The 13,188-nt window shown below is 36.3% G+C and overlaps 1 protein-coding gene across 1 annotated transcript; it reads left to right on the forward strand.

The window, feature by feature from the left end:
• The first annotated feature begins 3,090 nt into the window (after positions 1 to 3,090).
• LOC136802764 (uncharacterized) lies at positions 3,091 to 12,825 on the forward strand. The gene is made up of 4 exons (XM_067059522.1): positions 3,091 to 6,581; positions 7,827 to 8,006; positions 10,846 to 11,206; positions 11,463 to 12,825. Exons 1-4 carry the CDS (start codon positions 3,171 to 3,173, stop codon positions 12,740 to 12,742), a joined length of 5,232 nt encoding a protein of 1,743 aa, XP_066915623.1. The 5' UTR covers positions 3,091 to 3,170; the 3' UTR covers positions 12,743 to 12,825.
• Positions 12,826 to 13,188: the final 363 nt, after the last annotated feature.

Raw genomic sequence — 13,188 nt, forward strand, 5'->3', positions numbered from 1 at the left:
GCAACAATCGATTACATCAACCAGTAGTCGCCTTTCCAACAGAAAGTCTGAAGTAGACAAATTACATAGGGCGATAGATATGGATGGAATTTCAAAGCCGTTTATAGAACATCTACCAATCGACTTAAAAAAAGTCGAAGTTGATGATGGTAATGTTTTGAAGATTCCAGAGATGCTCAATAAAGAATGTGTTTTGAAGGTCAGCTTTGGCGAATCTATATCAAATGTAGCATCCAAAAAAGTCCAGGATTCATTCATAATTTTGGACAACCGTGGTGAAGACTGCAAATTCGAATTTTTGGATTTACCTAAGTATTGCAAGGTTTCACATGCCTATGGAGAAATCAAAGCCAAAAAACAAATGACCATCCACTTTGATCCGGATAATACCATCAAAGAAGTAGGTGAACTGAAGAATATTGTCCGACTCAAAATATCGTCAAAATCAGACGACGTTGTTATGCAGATCGAGATCATTAAGCGCGTCAATGAACTGAAGCCAGAAGATGTGATGACTGGTTTCAAAAGAAATTCTGGTGATTCGAATTATGAAATGGATTTAGGTGATGTATCATCAGGGAAGACGATATCCGGGAAAATATATTTGCAAAATCCCTATCCGATTCCACTTAGAATGAAACTTGAGAACTACTCTTGCAATCTCAAATTCAATGTTGATGAAATTATCATAAAGAGAAATGATAAAACGTCGCTTGATTATGAATTTCAATCAGAGTATACAAGCTACGGAAAGGAAGAACTCAAATTCACTGTACACTTCTCCAAGTCATTGCGATTCACTATGATCATTAAGTACTTTCCGAAAAAATCAAACGTGTTGGTTGATTACAAATCGAGGAAAATTACATCCACAATAACACAATACCTCATTCCTTCGGATTCACCAATCATCTTTAAAGACCTTTCTTTTCATAATAACGGGGACTGTCCACTGATTCTGTCAATTAAAATTGAACGAGGTAAGCACAACAGTACCTATAAGATCAAGGAAGAGTTACTACAAGGAGATACCCGAGAACCATCCATAGAATTCTTTTCAAAAATGGAGTGTAAAGAAGAGATTAATATCGAAGCTGTTATCACCGATAGGGCTTTGACGGTAGTAAAAAGATTCGAATTGACTATAAATGTTATTTATGCATGGCCAAAGGTTTCTTTGAAATCTTGCCAAATTCAGTTTGATGCTCGAAAAATGATTGGAAATGTCTACACCCATATAATTTCATTGGATTGCGGTTCAGGTGAGCCAGTTATCAAATCAACTGATTTTGATGGAAGAGTTATGGAAGAAGATTTAAGGGTTATGAAGTCAAAGAAAAATGTCATCGATGTTAAAGTTATTCCTGATGGTGTCACCGAAAGTTATCGTTTAAAGATGAATACAAATTGTGAGAATCAACCACTGACCTTCATATTAAAGGCCCATTACAGCTACCCAACTGTTAGAGTAAGCCCGACGGTGATTTGCAACAATGAAGTGAAAATTACATTTGAGAGCAATAAAGATCGCTATGAACTAAGACACAGAGTTCAGCAGGTTTCTTCTGAAGGGAGATGGAAGCAAATCAACTCGTTTATAACAAAAAGCAATCCGCTTACAATTGACAGCAAAGCATACAATTTGAATTGCATTGTAAAAATGTCACATTTTTGTGTTTTCGAATTCGAGCCAAACAATCATCCAAAGATCATGATACCAATCATCCCCTCGGACCCAAAGATGGAACCTATTTATTGCCATTCACAAAAATCAGATGTCATCGATCATTACATATCACTCCTAAAGTGTGCAGATGAAGGCGATATCAATTTAACACCTTATATCATTAACCTAATTGAAGCACTTGCGAAAGGAAATGTCGTTGAGTTTCAAATGCTACAAGAGGCTTCAATGAATAAAACGATTCCCCTTATATCGAAACGCAATCAAATCACAGGGAATAAAGAGTCTAAGATATTCAAAAATATCGAGAGCTCGCCACTGAAGTACATCTTTTTGTTGGCCAAGCTAGAACGGCAGGGTATGGAACACATTCAGTTGATAATGAAGATCTTCTTACATTTTTTTACCACTTCATCAACCGACCCAAAGATCAGAAATTTTTCAGAGTTTCAACGAACCGAGAAAGATATTTTGCGTTTCATAAAAGATTGGGTTATCACAGCCATTATACCTTTTTCGAAAGCTTCAAAGCCGATAATCGAAATCCTCGACGCCTTGATGAATTTGAAAGAGTCAACATTATCGTCTCCATCAGTTAAAATATCCAAGATTGTTGATTTTTTGAAGAATATTGATGAGTACGTTAACCAGTTTAATGAGACTGGTCAATACGAAAGATTTTTATCTCTATTGAAGAAAAGTGGAATCGAAATGGATCAATCTACAAAAATTCACACTCCAGTTGGACGCCTTATGTCTTTGGAGGATGGTCACGATCATTTACAAATAACCAGAGAATTGATTCAAAAGTATGGAGAGGAACCAGCACAAAACAGATTTCTGGAAGTATATAAAGATCTGACTAGACTTTTTGGGAAAGACGGAAGGAAGCTAACGGATTTGATTGAGCTCTCAAGTTTCATGATTGGTCGCGAAAACACATCATGGATTTTGACATTACATGACAAACTTCTGGCATACCTGGATGAAGAAGATAAAGAACACGACATTCTTAAAATGATGAAGTTTGCAAGCCAATACTTAAACATGAAGAGTAGCGTTTGCAAAGAGATTTTCGACAGATACCATACTCTTCATCAAGCATTCAAGATCGATACCACTGCCAGTTTTGATATTGATGATCAATATACAAAGCAATTAGACGATTTGCTATCTCTCTTATGTGAAGCCGAGAATGAAAAACTCATTGAAAATTTTTCTTTATCCATTAAAGAGCTTGACGTTTCAAATCAGCTCCACCTTATTAATGGAAATTTGAATATCTCAAGGAATTGGAAAAGTTTATCCAGAAATTTTCAAGTAACGACTGGAAAATAGTGTTTGATCTTTTCAGAATCCTTCATCCAATAGCTAATAGCCAAAGGTCAAACGACATGATCAAGTGGCCAAAAAAATCATTCGTCTCTTTCTACCAGCGATCAATACTGACAAGATATTCAACATTGTCTTTCATACCTGGTCAGTGATGGTAAATATGGAGCGGACACCACCAGTTGCAGAAACTCCTAATCCAATAGAAAAGACTGTCGAAGTTCTACTTTCCAGATTATCTCACAGTGATATTGTAATAACCAAATGGTATCAGCAGCTTTTACCTTTTGTTCTGAAAGAGTCAGACGTGGACGACGAAACTTCAAAAACAGTAGTGCTAGTCTTGGCCGTTGTGGAGAATTTCATTGTTAACAGTCAAAGAATAGCAAAAGAATTTCACCTGGAGCATATATTTAACACTATCCAAATCTTTATTAATGAGTTTGGGATAGCGAAAAATCCTGCCCATCTTGACCTTATCAAACAATGTGTCAAACTTTCAGAGTGTAAAAAACTGCAGCTTGAGCATATGTATCAATTAATCGCACAGCTAGCATGCACCGAAGAAATGCAGACATCTGGGAAAATCCACCTAATCATATATGCCTTCGAGGAGGAATCGAAATTGAAACCTTTTCTGAAAACCGAATTGGCAATTGAGGCTGCGAAAAAAATTTTTCAAGCGAAAGACATGTTTTCTGCAACAGTACAACTCGCTTTAGAGAAGAAAAAGCTAAGACTTGCATTGGAGACTCACAAAGAAGAAAAAGGGGAAGAGTGGACAGATGAAACCAATATTCTTAATTTCATGAGAAATAACGACAGTAGTGAGGAAAGTCAAGATTTCTTTGCTCTAGTCGAATATATTACCATGCTGAAGATTCATCGCACTCATAAATCAACTCAACTGCCATTTTTCATGTCTCTTTTAAAGAGCCTCCGAAAAACAAAGCTTTGCCACGAATGTATCGATTTTGTTCAGAAGATATCCGAGGGTTACGTTAACCCAAACATTCCTAAGGTAGTCAAAACATTGACGAAAGATGAGAAGAATGTGTACTCTTGTGTATGTCTGGTTTTGAATGTTGCTGTGTTGAGTAATCAAAGTGGGGATTCTAAAGACGCCGTCTTACAAAGAATCATCCGTCATATAAAGTCAATTGGCCGTTGTGAAGAAGACACAGTTTTGTTGGAAAACAACTCTATCATGAGAGAGACAATGGAATCGACAGGAGCAATCAACTACATCATCACTAATCTACTTGAGAATGGTTTTGATCTTAACAGCTTACCTCTATCCAAATCTGGGCTAATAGCACTCTTGAAATTGTACGAAGTGATCCATGTACGAGGATGTTATCAAGAAGAAATGACGAGGGTAACAGATTACCTATTTACTCTTCACCAAGACTTTGAAAAAGAGTATTCAAAGAATCAAATAATTAAAGGGATGTATACGGCAATCGGTGCTTTAGCGAAACAAGACAAATTCCTGGTCGATGTTGTAGCAGCCCTGCTATTGACAATATGCCTTGAAAATATCAAACCTGAAGTCGAAGAAAGAATTGTTAACCATGATCTGCATATGGAACTGATGGCAATATCCAACTTCAACGTTGGAGCTGCATTAAGTGATCTACTGAGTGATTCTTCGATCTGTCACGAAACTAAAAGTAGTGGAAGCTTATCCTACGAAGAAAAAAGTACAGAAGGGATTGTAAAGCTCGATTCAATTAAAGCGTATCGACATCGTCGAGAATCTGAAGAAGAGGATAATTCGGACATTAACTTCTTTGAAGGGCAAAAAATCGAAAAAGATTTGATTGAAGTTCAAAAAGATATCGCTAATCTGTGTGAACATCGAATTTTCAAGCTCAAAAAGGACATCGAGACTCTCCAAAAAATCAAAGCCAAGGAAACCATTGAAATTTTGCACAACATTTACTTAGCAAACGACAAGATACAGCAGATAATACATACGGTTTTGTTGAAACCTCGAGTGGTTCCCAAGAATGCATTAAATGAGACAATGCAACTTTTATACAAAATGTATTCCATCCTGAGAATGGTTCGTAGAGCCTGGTTGGCAAAGAAGCTTTCAGGAATCTTTACAGACGAATTGACAATTCTAAACGATCAAATCAAGTTCAACATGAATAAAGTTATCGATATTCTTGAAGACAACCACCAATCCCAAGTCATCGACGAGTTAAAGCAACTGGAAGTCAAATTAAAGCTCAGAAACGACGTAGAAGATTATGAAATACCAAAAAGATCTGGAGCCGATGTTGCACGTGACCGTATTGGAGAATCAGGAACGAGGTCACGTAATTCCAGTTCTGCTTTTATGGGCAGGATACAGACAGCAGTGTTTAAAGACGAAACTTCAACGATTTCAGTAAACGAAAATTTGGGTAGTCGCTGGCTTCCTGATGGAAAAAAGAAGAAAAATGCCAAGCTTCTCACTGGCGGTCCTTCATCTACCCATAAAGTTTACAAATTGTCAACTGACAAAATAACGTCGACAAAGGTGTTACACATCAAAGAAGGTTCCATTGATCATTGGATGGCACCAAAGATTGGTAAAAAAGATGTCAAAATATCTTCTCGAAGTGAAGATATTTTGCTAGGCGAATCGGAAAGGAGAATGTACGAACTAACCAAAGATCAGGTCAAAAGACTTCCAATGGAGGCTGGCAAAAACTGGATATCAAAGATGCGGGAGGTTAAGCAAACATACGACATCGCAGCTTATCACAGTCCAGAAGCGTTACCAGAGGCTCCAGAAGAAAGCTTACGGTATCACTTGTTGGCGAGGCTAACACGAGAATATCAATCTTTATGTATCCGCATAATGACAAAAATTGAAAGAACTGACCCTAAGGGCTTTGTTGCTAAAAGACCAGAGCCAGCAATACCTCAAACCTACAAGTTTCTGTTTTTGGTTGATAACTCTGGAAGTATGAATGGAGAGAAAATGACAACTGCGTTGAACATTTTAGTCATCTTTCTGGAGGCAATGAAACGTCTTGAGTTTGAGACTGCAGTTGTTCGCTACGGAGGAGAAAAAAGTCAAGCTGCTTTGAAAGGTTTCAATGACAATATGGATGAACACCGTGGACAACTCATTATCGAAGGTTTCAGTGCGTCTGAGAAAACTAGAACAGCGGATGCTTTGAAATTCGTAGCCGAAAAAGAGGAATTGTTTAAGCCACAAAAGAAAGTCAACGAGCATAGATTCATTATCCTGATATCAGATGGAATATGGGACCAAAAAGATCAAAGTCTTTACAATGGATCTATCGAGGCAGCATCTGCACGATTGTTGGTATTGACAACGCACCCAAGGGAAGATCTTTCACTTCGACGTGAACATCAAATCAGCATTGATTTTGCTACCAGACTTTTGAACAGTATTGCCCCTGATTCATGGTGTGGCGTCAGCAGCAAAACCACGATGCGAGATAAGATCAATGAAATTGCATTAATGATTGACAATCAGCTCCGAGCTGCACTTAAAGAAGTGAAAGGACATTCAAGAAGAGTGGAAACAGTAGGAATAACGGTAAGATATTTATTTTCATTTTTTAATCTTACTTAAAATGAGAGACAATTAGAACCTTTGATATCTTCTAACAAAGAGTCGAGCGCATTGCACTGTCACTTTTAATCGATCTTCATTTAAGAGTCGTGAGCTCTATTGTCTTAAAGGGAGGGTAGAAGCAACCTTTAGAACAAAAGATTTTATTAAGGAAGCATAAACAAAAGATGCATGCAATGAACAAAATGTTTTGCGATTTCAAACACGGTTGACTAGAGAAAAATCTCGAAACAGTACGAAGCAGTGTTGTTGATATGTAAGACGAATGCAGTTATTGATTACAACCCATTGAGTTTCAAGCTCGAAGGGCTAGAGGCGAAACTTTAACCCTTATCAGGCAAGAGAAATTGAAGCCACTTATTTCCTAACCATGACGACGGATTGTATCTAGCGGTTCCTTTGCTTCGGAGGACTACATTTTTTGTAATCTAGCGATAGATTTTAGTTTCAATCCGGCGTTTGTGTAAAAGCTACGCGCTGGTGTTTTGGATGGGAAATAAGTGGTCTCATTTCCCATCCAGAGGTCTCGCCTCTAGCGGTTCGGACTTGAAACTCAATGTTACAACCATTACAACAAATATGTTTACGGATTTCGATTGATGTATGGATATCAATATCAACCAATCACATGCAACTTTGAAAATATCAATAAAAAACAACCAATGGAAAGCCTTAAGCAAAATCAATTTACATATTATAATAGATCTCGTCAACCTACAAAGAACTGTCATAAACCAGTGTATTCATCCATCATAAATATCTTCGTTTGATTTTGATGGATTTAATTAAGGAAACCTTCAGTATAAACGCGCTCATTAATTTTTGTCCTTTTGGTATTCCAGAAAACCACAGATCTGTAAAGCCCGAAGGGCTAGATAAGCGACTTTTATCAAAAAGTGAAGCCTAGGTTTGGAAAGATTTCCTATCAAAGTCACGTGACTAAAATATGCAATTTCACCGGTTTTAGAGATGTGAAATAGCGTTTGCCGCCTAATTTTTTTGATCTCGCGCTCCAAAAACAATTAAAATGCTAGATCCTATCCGCGGGCACGAAATTTAAAAAGTCAATTTTTTGCTTCACTTTTTTTTGCTGGAGAAAGCTTAAAGTTGCATATCTAGCCCTTCGGGCTTTACAGATATGTGCAGAAAACCCTGTTTAAGTACATCAATTGTGAGAGCGTTTTGACGTATCTTTAATATTTTTTTTAGAAAATGGTAGTTTCAAAAAGAGATTTTGATGGTCCTTTGAAATACAATCGGCATGCTGAAGTTCATTGGGGAGACGCAATAGTTTATAGTGATGTTACATCCACACAAGATTACAATGATAAGGAAATTGACGATTTCATGATCGATAATTACAAAGAAGTGCTTGAAAGGAAAATTGAGGTAATCATAATTTATCATTAAGTATCTCACAATAAAAAAAAACAATATACCCTATAAGAAGTAGCGTGAATGTGATTTATAAAAGTTTGGTATCGTTGGAAAGGTATTTAAATGTTTATCACTATTACTTAGTTTTTCAAAAATCGTCCAGTCTAGGGTTGCAAGCTAACGAGGGGGGGGGGGGGGTGCCGCCCGACTTTCGACTCTCGGACCCTTACCGGGACTAAAAAGGAGAAAACAAGTGATACTTTTATGGACCTACCTGGTTATGCATTTAACACATTTATAATTGATATCTACGTGACGTGACCATTAAACAATCATTCAGAACACAAATAGTGACGATCTATTAAAATAAGTGTTTGTTTCTTATAAAAAAAAACGTTTAGAAACCAAAATTTCATGCTCTTGAAATATTCTTTCATATTCAAGACTTTGTGAGCAAAAACAAACATCTATCTCATCAAAAAAGTGAGTAATTTGGCTAAGAACATTGATGTATGCTTATTAATAGTGATTCTTATATATAAAGATGCGTTTTTGAGCTGAAAAATTCTTTTTTTACAAAAATCTGCTTGAGCCATCTTTTACCTACTTTCATGCAAAAAAAATCAGAAAAAAACAATGATCCAATATTTCACAAAGTCCAAAAAACCCTTTTTTTGGCTGTTTTTTAGCTGAAATTTACCCCAAAATTTTTTTTTGCAAAAATCGAGCTCCGTCACATTCGAGGGTTATGCATGTTTGTGCAATAAATCATAAAGAATGAAAGAGCCAATCTCGAGAAAAGCTAATATTATCAAGTAATTGATAATGTGCTTATAAAAAAATATCGAATTTGGCCAGTTTTTTAATGAAAACACGCTCAGCAACCAAAATTTCGTGTCTAAACATGTTTAAACAAGCGTACAAACTTTCGCGAGCAGAAACTTTCGCAAGGACGAAAAATCGCGAGATTCACGACATTTACTTTTGCGAATTTAACGGAAAAATATTTTTCGCAAGCTTTAACTTTCGCGAATCAAAACACAAAATTGAGTATTCACATGAAAAAAATGGCTTAGAGGGACGAATACTTCTTGTATTGGCTTGAAACATTTGTCCTTATACTTATTAGTCTTTTAGCAGGCTAAAAAGTGCCATAAAATTTACATTTTATCCAAAGTTTGAAATTTTACAGATTTTCTATTTTGTCAAGAATTTTTCGCGAGCATAAACTTTCGCGAATGGCCCTTCCTAGAATTTTTAAAGACATTTACTTTCGTGAAAAGAGCCCAAATTCGCGAAAATCGCGAAATTTCTGCTCGCGAAAGTTTGTACGCCTAATACCTAAGTAATTGATAACGTGCTTGTAAAAAAATATCGAATTTGGCCAGTTTTTTTTATAAAAGCACTCCAAAGAACCCGAATTTCCTGTCTAAACACACATATTCTTCATCTTTCTCATAAAAAAATTGAGTGATCTGACTAAGAACATTGATGTATGCTTATTACAAGTGATTCTTATAGATAAACATGCGTTTTTTCAGCCAACAAAATTGTTTTGCAAAAATCTGCTTCAGCCATCTTTTACCTATGTAGTACCCTACTTCCATGCAAAAAGTCAGAAAAAATTAATGATCCAACTTTTCACAAAGTCCAAAAAACTCTTTTTTTAGCCGTTTTTTGGCCCAAATTTGCCCAAAAATCTTTTTTTCGAAAATCGGGCTCCGTCACATTTTGCCCACCACCATTTTGCACCTTTGTACCAAAAATAAAAAATTCCTATGATTCAATCCCGAGAAAAGTTGGTAACATACGGACGGACGGACGGACGAACACAGGTTAATTTATAGGAACTCCAGGCAGGTCCAAAAAAGGAAAATTTTGGGAATTTTACGACCCTTAGTGGGACAAATTTAACAAAATTTCGATCTTTCAAGGGGTAAAAAGTTGAAATTTTCCTATTTTTCTGACCCTTAGTGGGACTGAAATTTGATTTTCTGATTTTTTTTATAAGGGCGGCACATACCGTACCCTCCATTTGCCTAAGTACCCGCCCCCGGGACTATTCAGCCTTCGATTAGCCTCCGTCTCGAAACGCGGTCAGAGAATTTTGCGGATAATTTCACAGCGAAAATGCATCCAGTGAAATGTGAGTAATGTATCTTGATTCAAGTCGACTGATATAATTATAAATTTGCAATTGCAAAAATTGAGATTTTCTTCTACTATCATGCTAAAACGTTCATTTTTACACCAGTGGTAGTTCAACTTTAGGTTAAGAATGTTGCCAAATTCAAGCCAAACGTAATGGTCCTTCGGAAGATATGGGACCCGAAATACCCTTGGTAGCACTTTTCTGGGAAACTAGCCGGTGCCCGGCGTGTCGCACGCCGGTTTAGCTGTTTGCTGAACGCATTTAAAGTCCTTTTTTTTTTTTTTTTTTTTTTCTTTATTGAAACAAAAACACGTGTACACTACGAACATATTACAAAACATTACTTAAACATAAAATATAGTCCCTCCCCCCGCTAGGAACTAACGTTATATCGCCAGAGGTACTAGACTATGTAAAAATAAATAAATAAGTAAATAAAGAAAAAATCTTGGAGAAGGAAGCTACAATTGTTAGGTAAAAGCCTAAAATAAAGCACCGCTAAACCTTCCAGTTTCGTTAAGAAATTCAACAACAGAACAAAGAATAGATTTATTTCGATTTGAAGTCAAACTTTCATCCCCATATAATAAAAGCCGACAGAAAAAAGGAGGGTTATAAGGTTGTAAGGTAATTAAAGGAGAGACATTAAATGAGAGATTCTGGTAGTCACTAAGGAGTAGTACAAATTTCTCTTTTTAGGAATGGGACAGTATGATCGATCAAACAACTAAAATATCAACAATTGAGGATAAAATAAAAGCCATTGATGACGAAGAGGAATGTTTTAAGGATTACATTGGAGAACTTGATTCAGTCTTGGATACTGTCGCGTTTCCAAACAACCGTCCAACAAGGTTTCAACAAGATTATCGAGGATCAAAATTTTCTCTGAATGGATACATCAAATTTCTATGTACTCGAGGCCAACACAAGAAGATATATGAAAACATGATTGGCAGTCCGAGAAAAGATTATATTGTTGCAGTAATTCTTGACACTTCGATGTCGATGTCTGGAATGGGGGCCATTGGATGCACACAGTCTCTGTTGAGTTTGGCGAGTAAGTACTCCCAGTTAAGGGATGGACTTTCACGGGTTTACGGCAGGTGTTTTTAGTCAGCATGTTCATAAAACAAAATAATTCTTTTAATGGATAAATTTTCACGAGGACTAATTTCCGCGAACCTGACTCTTTTTCTTCTAAATTCTTTTCATTTTCCTGGCAGACTTACGCCAAAGTCACACCATTTTGCTATCAGTTTCATACTGTTCATCCTAAACAATACTGATTTTGAATATTTCTTCTTTTCTTTTAGGTTCTCTGAGCAGCAACAATATTACGTTTACGGTTTTGACATGTGGAAAGACGACTACAATTGTAAAGGATTTGAAAGAAGACTACGACCAATCAGTTAAAGCAAAAATGTACGATGCATTGCAATTCAATGATAACGAATCAAACATATCAGATGCAATTTTCTTTACCAGTCTATACCTTGATTCATGGGCATCTACAAAAGTTGAGAAATCAATCTTCATCCTCACTGATGGATATCCAACCTCACCAAAAAGCCTACGCAAGAGCTTATTACTCGCTTCAGAATTAGGAATCCACACCACAGCTCTTGGTGTGGGCTTTTTCACTGATGGTATCTTTGAGTTTTTCCCAAACCATGTTGTGGTGAACAACCCGAAAGATCTTCCAGCAGCGCTTAAAGGATATTTTGGCATGGAACCATCACCCAATGAGCGGCAAAGTTCTATTTTGCTCGAAATGGCCGACTCAATCAAGAAAGATGGTGTGAAAATCAACATGGAGAATGTATGGGATATGTATTTACCTGACGTATATCGAAAGAAGTTAGAAAAGCTGGATAAAGCATTGAGCTTTGCAATTGCACCAGGGAAAAATGAGTTTGGATCATTTAAAGTTGATTTGTGTTTTGTATTGGATACAACTGGGTCAATGAGTGGTATGATCAAAATGGCACAAGAGAAAATCGTTGGCATTACACAATCAATTGAAGTATGTATTAAAAAGAGCAGCGATAGAGATGCTAAAGTTCGTGTTGGCTTTGTTGGGTACAAGATTAAAGGTCAAGATGGAAATCTCGATCATGTACAGTTCACAGATGACACAAAGAAGGTTTTGGATGTTGTAAGGAGACAAAAGGCAACAGGTGGCAGTTCCGGCGGCGTAGAAGACAAGTATGAACCTCTTGAAATGGTGGTGAATTGGAAATGGACTGGATTAGTAAAGTTTCTGGTATTGATTGCAGATGCTCCTGGCCATGGTTTGTGGTGCACCGGTACCAAAAATGGTTTAAGTGATGATTTCCCCGAACGTGAAAATGATATGCCTGGAATAATATCCAAGATAGCAGAGGCTAAAATTTACCTTTTCTATGTGAATATTAGGGAATACACAGATCATGAACGAAAGAATTTCAAACAACAATACATCAAAAGTGCACCAGAAGAAATGAAAGAAAAAGGATTTCAAGAATTAAAAATCGATTCTACTGATGATGGTGATAAACTGGCAAAATTGATCACTGGTACCGTAGAAGAAATCATTATCAATGAATGCATGTAGATAGTTTTATATATTCAATTTTATGCACCTAATTAATGGGACTAAAAATATTCTAGAATTCTGAGTCTTTCTTGCTAGCTTATCTCGGGTTTTCCACAAAACCAAAAAAAATATGAGGAAAACGCAAGCCAAAAATTCATTTATCAAGCAATATGTTACCCCCTAAAGAATCTACGATTTCGAAAATTAGTATTGAAAGCTCTATGATGCACCCGAAGTCCAGTCATTATTCCATAAAATATCCAAGTATTTCATATTTCATAATTCTAGAACTATTCAATCCAAGTATGTTAAGCTTATTTGAAAAACATTATTCACTAAGTATTTCCATAATTCTTTTCCATTATTTACGAGTAATATTTCCATTATATTAAACTATTTTATAATTATCAAGTATCTCGAACAGATCTAAAATCTCTTAAAAATATTTTTGGACCTCTATTGTA

Source organism: Clytia hemisphaerica, unplaced genomic scaffold (genome assembly GCF_902728285.1).
Source record: "Clytia hemisphaerica strain Z4C2 unplaced genomic scaffold, Clytia hemisphaerica genome assembly, whole genome shotgun sequence".
Lineage (NCBI taxonomy): Eukaryota > Metazoa > Cnidaria > Hydrozoa > Leptothecata > Clytiidae > Clytia > Clytia hemisphaerica.

Excerpts from the sequence above, each read along its gene's own strand:
- LOC136802764 (XM_067059522.1), top strand. The coding sequence starts at position 3,171 with ATGGTAAATATGGAGCGGACACCACCAGTTGCAGAAACTCCTAATCCA. Across the intron at positions 6,582-7,826 it reads TGGAAACAGTAGGAATAACG|AAAATGGTAGTTTCAAAAAG; the intron begins GTAAGATATTTA and ends TATTTTTTTTAG. Across the intron at positions 8,007-10,845 it reads TGCTTGAAAGGAAAATTGAG|GAATGGGACAGTATGATCGA; the intron begins GTAATCATAATT and ends TTCTCTTTTTAG.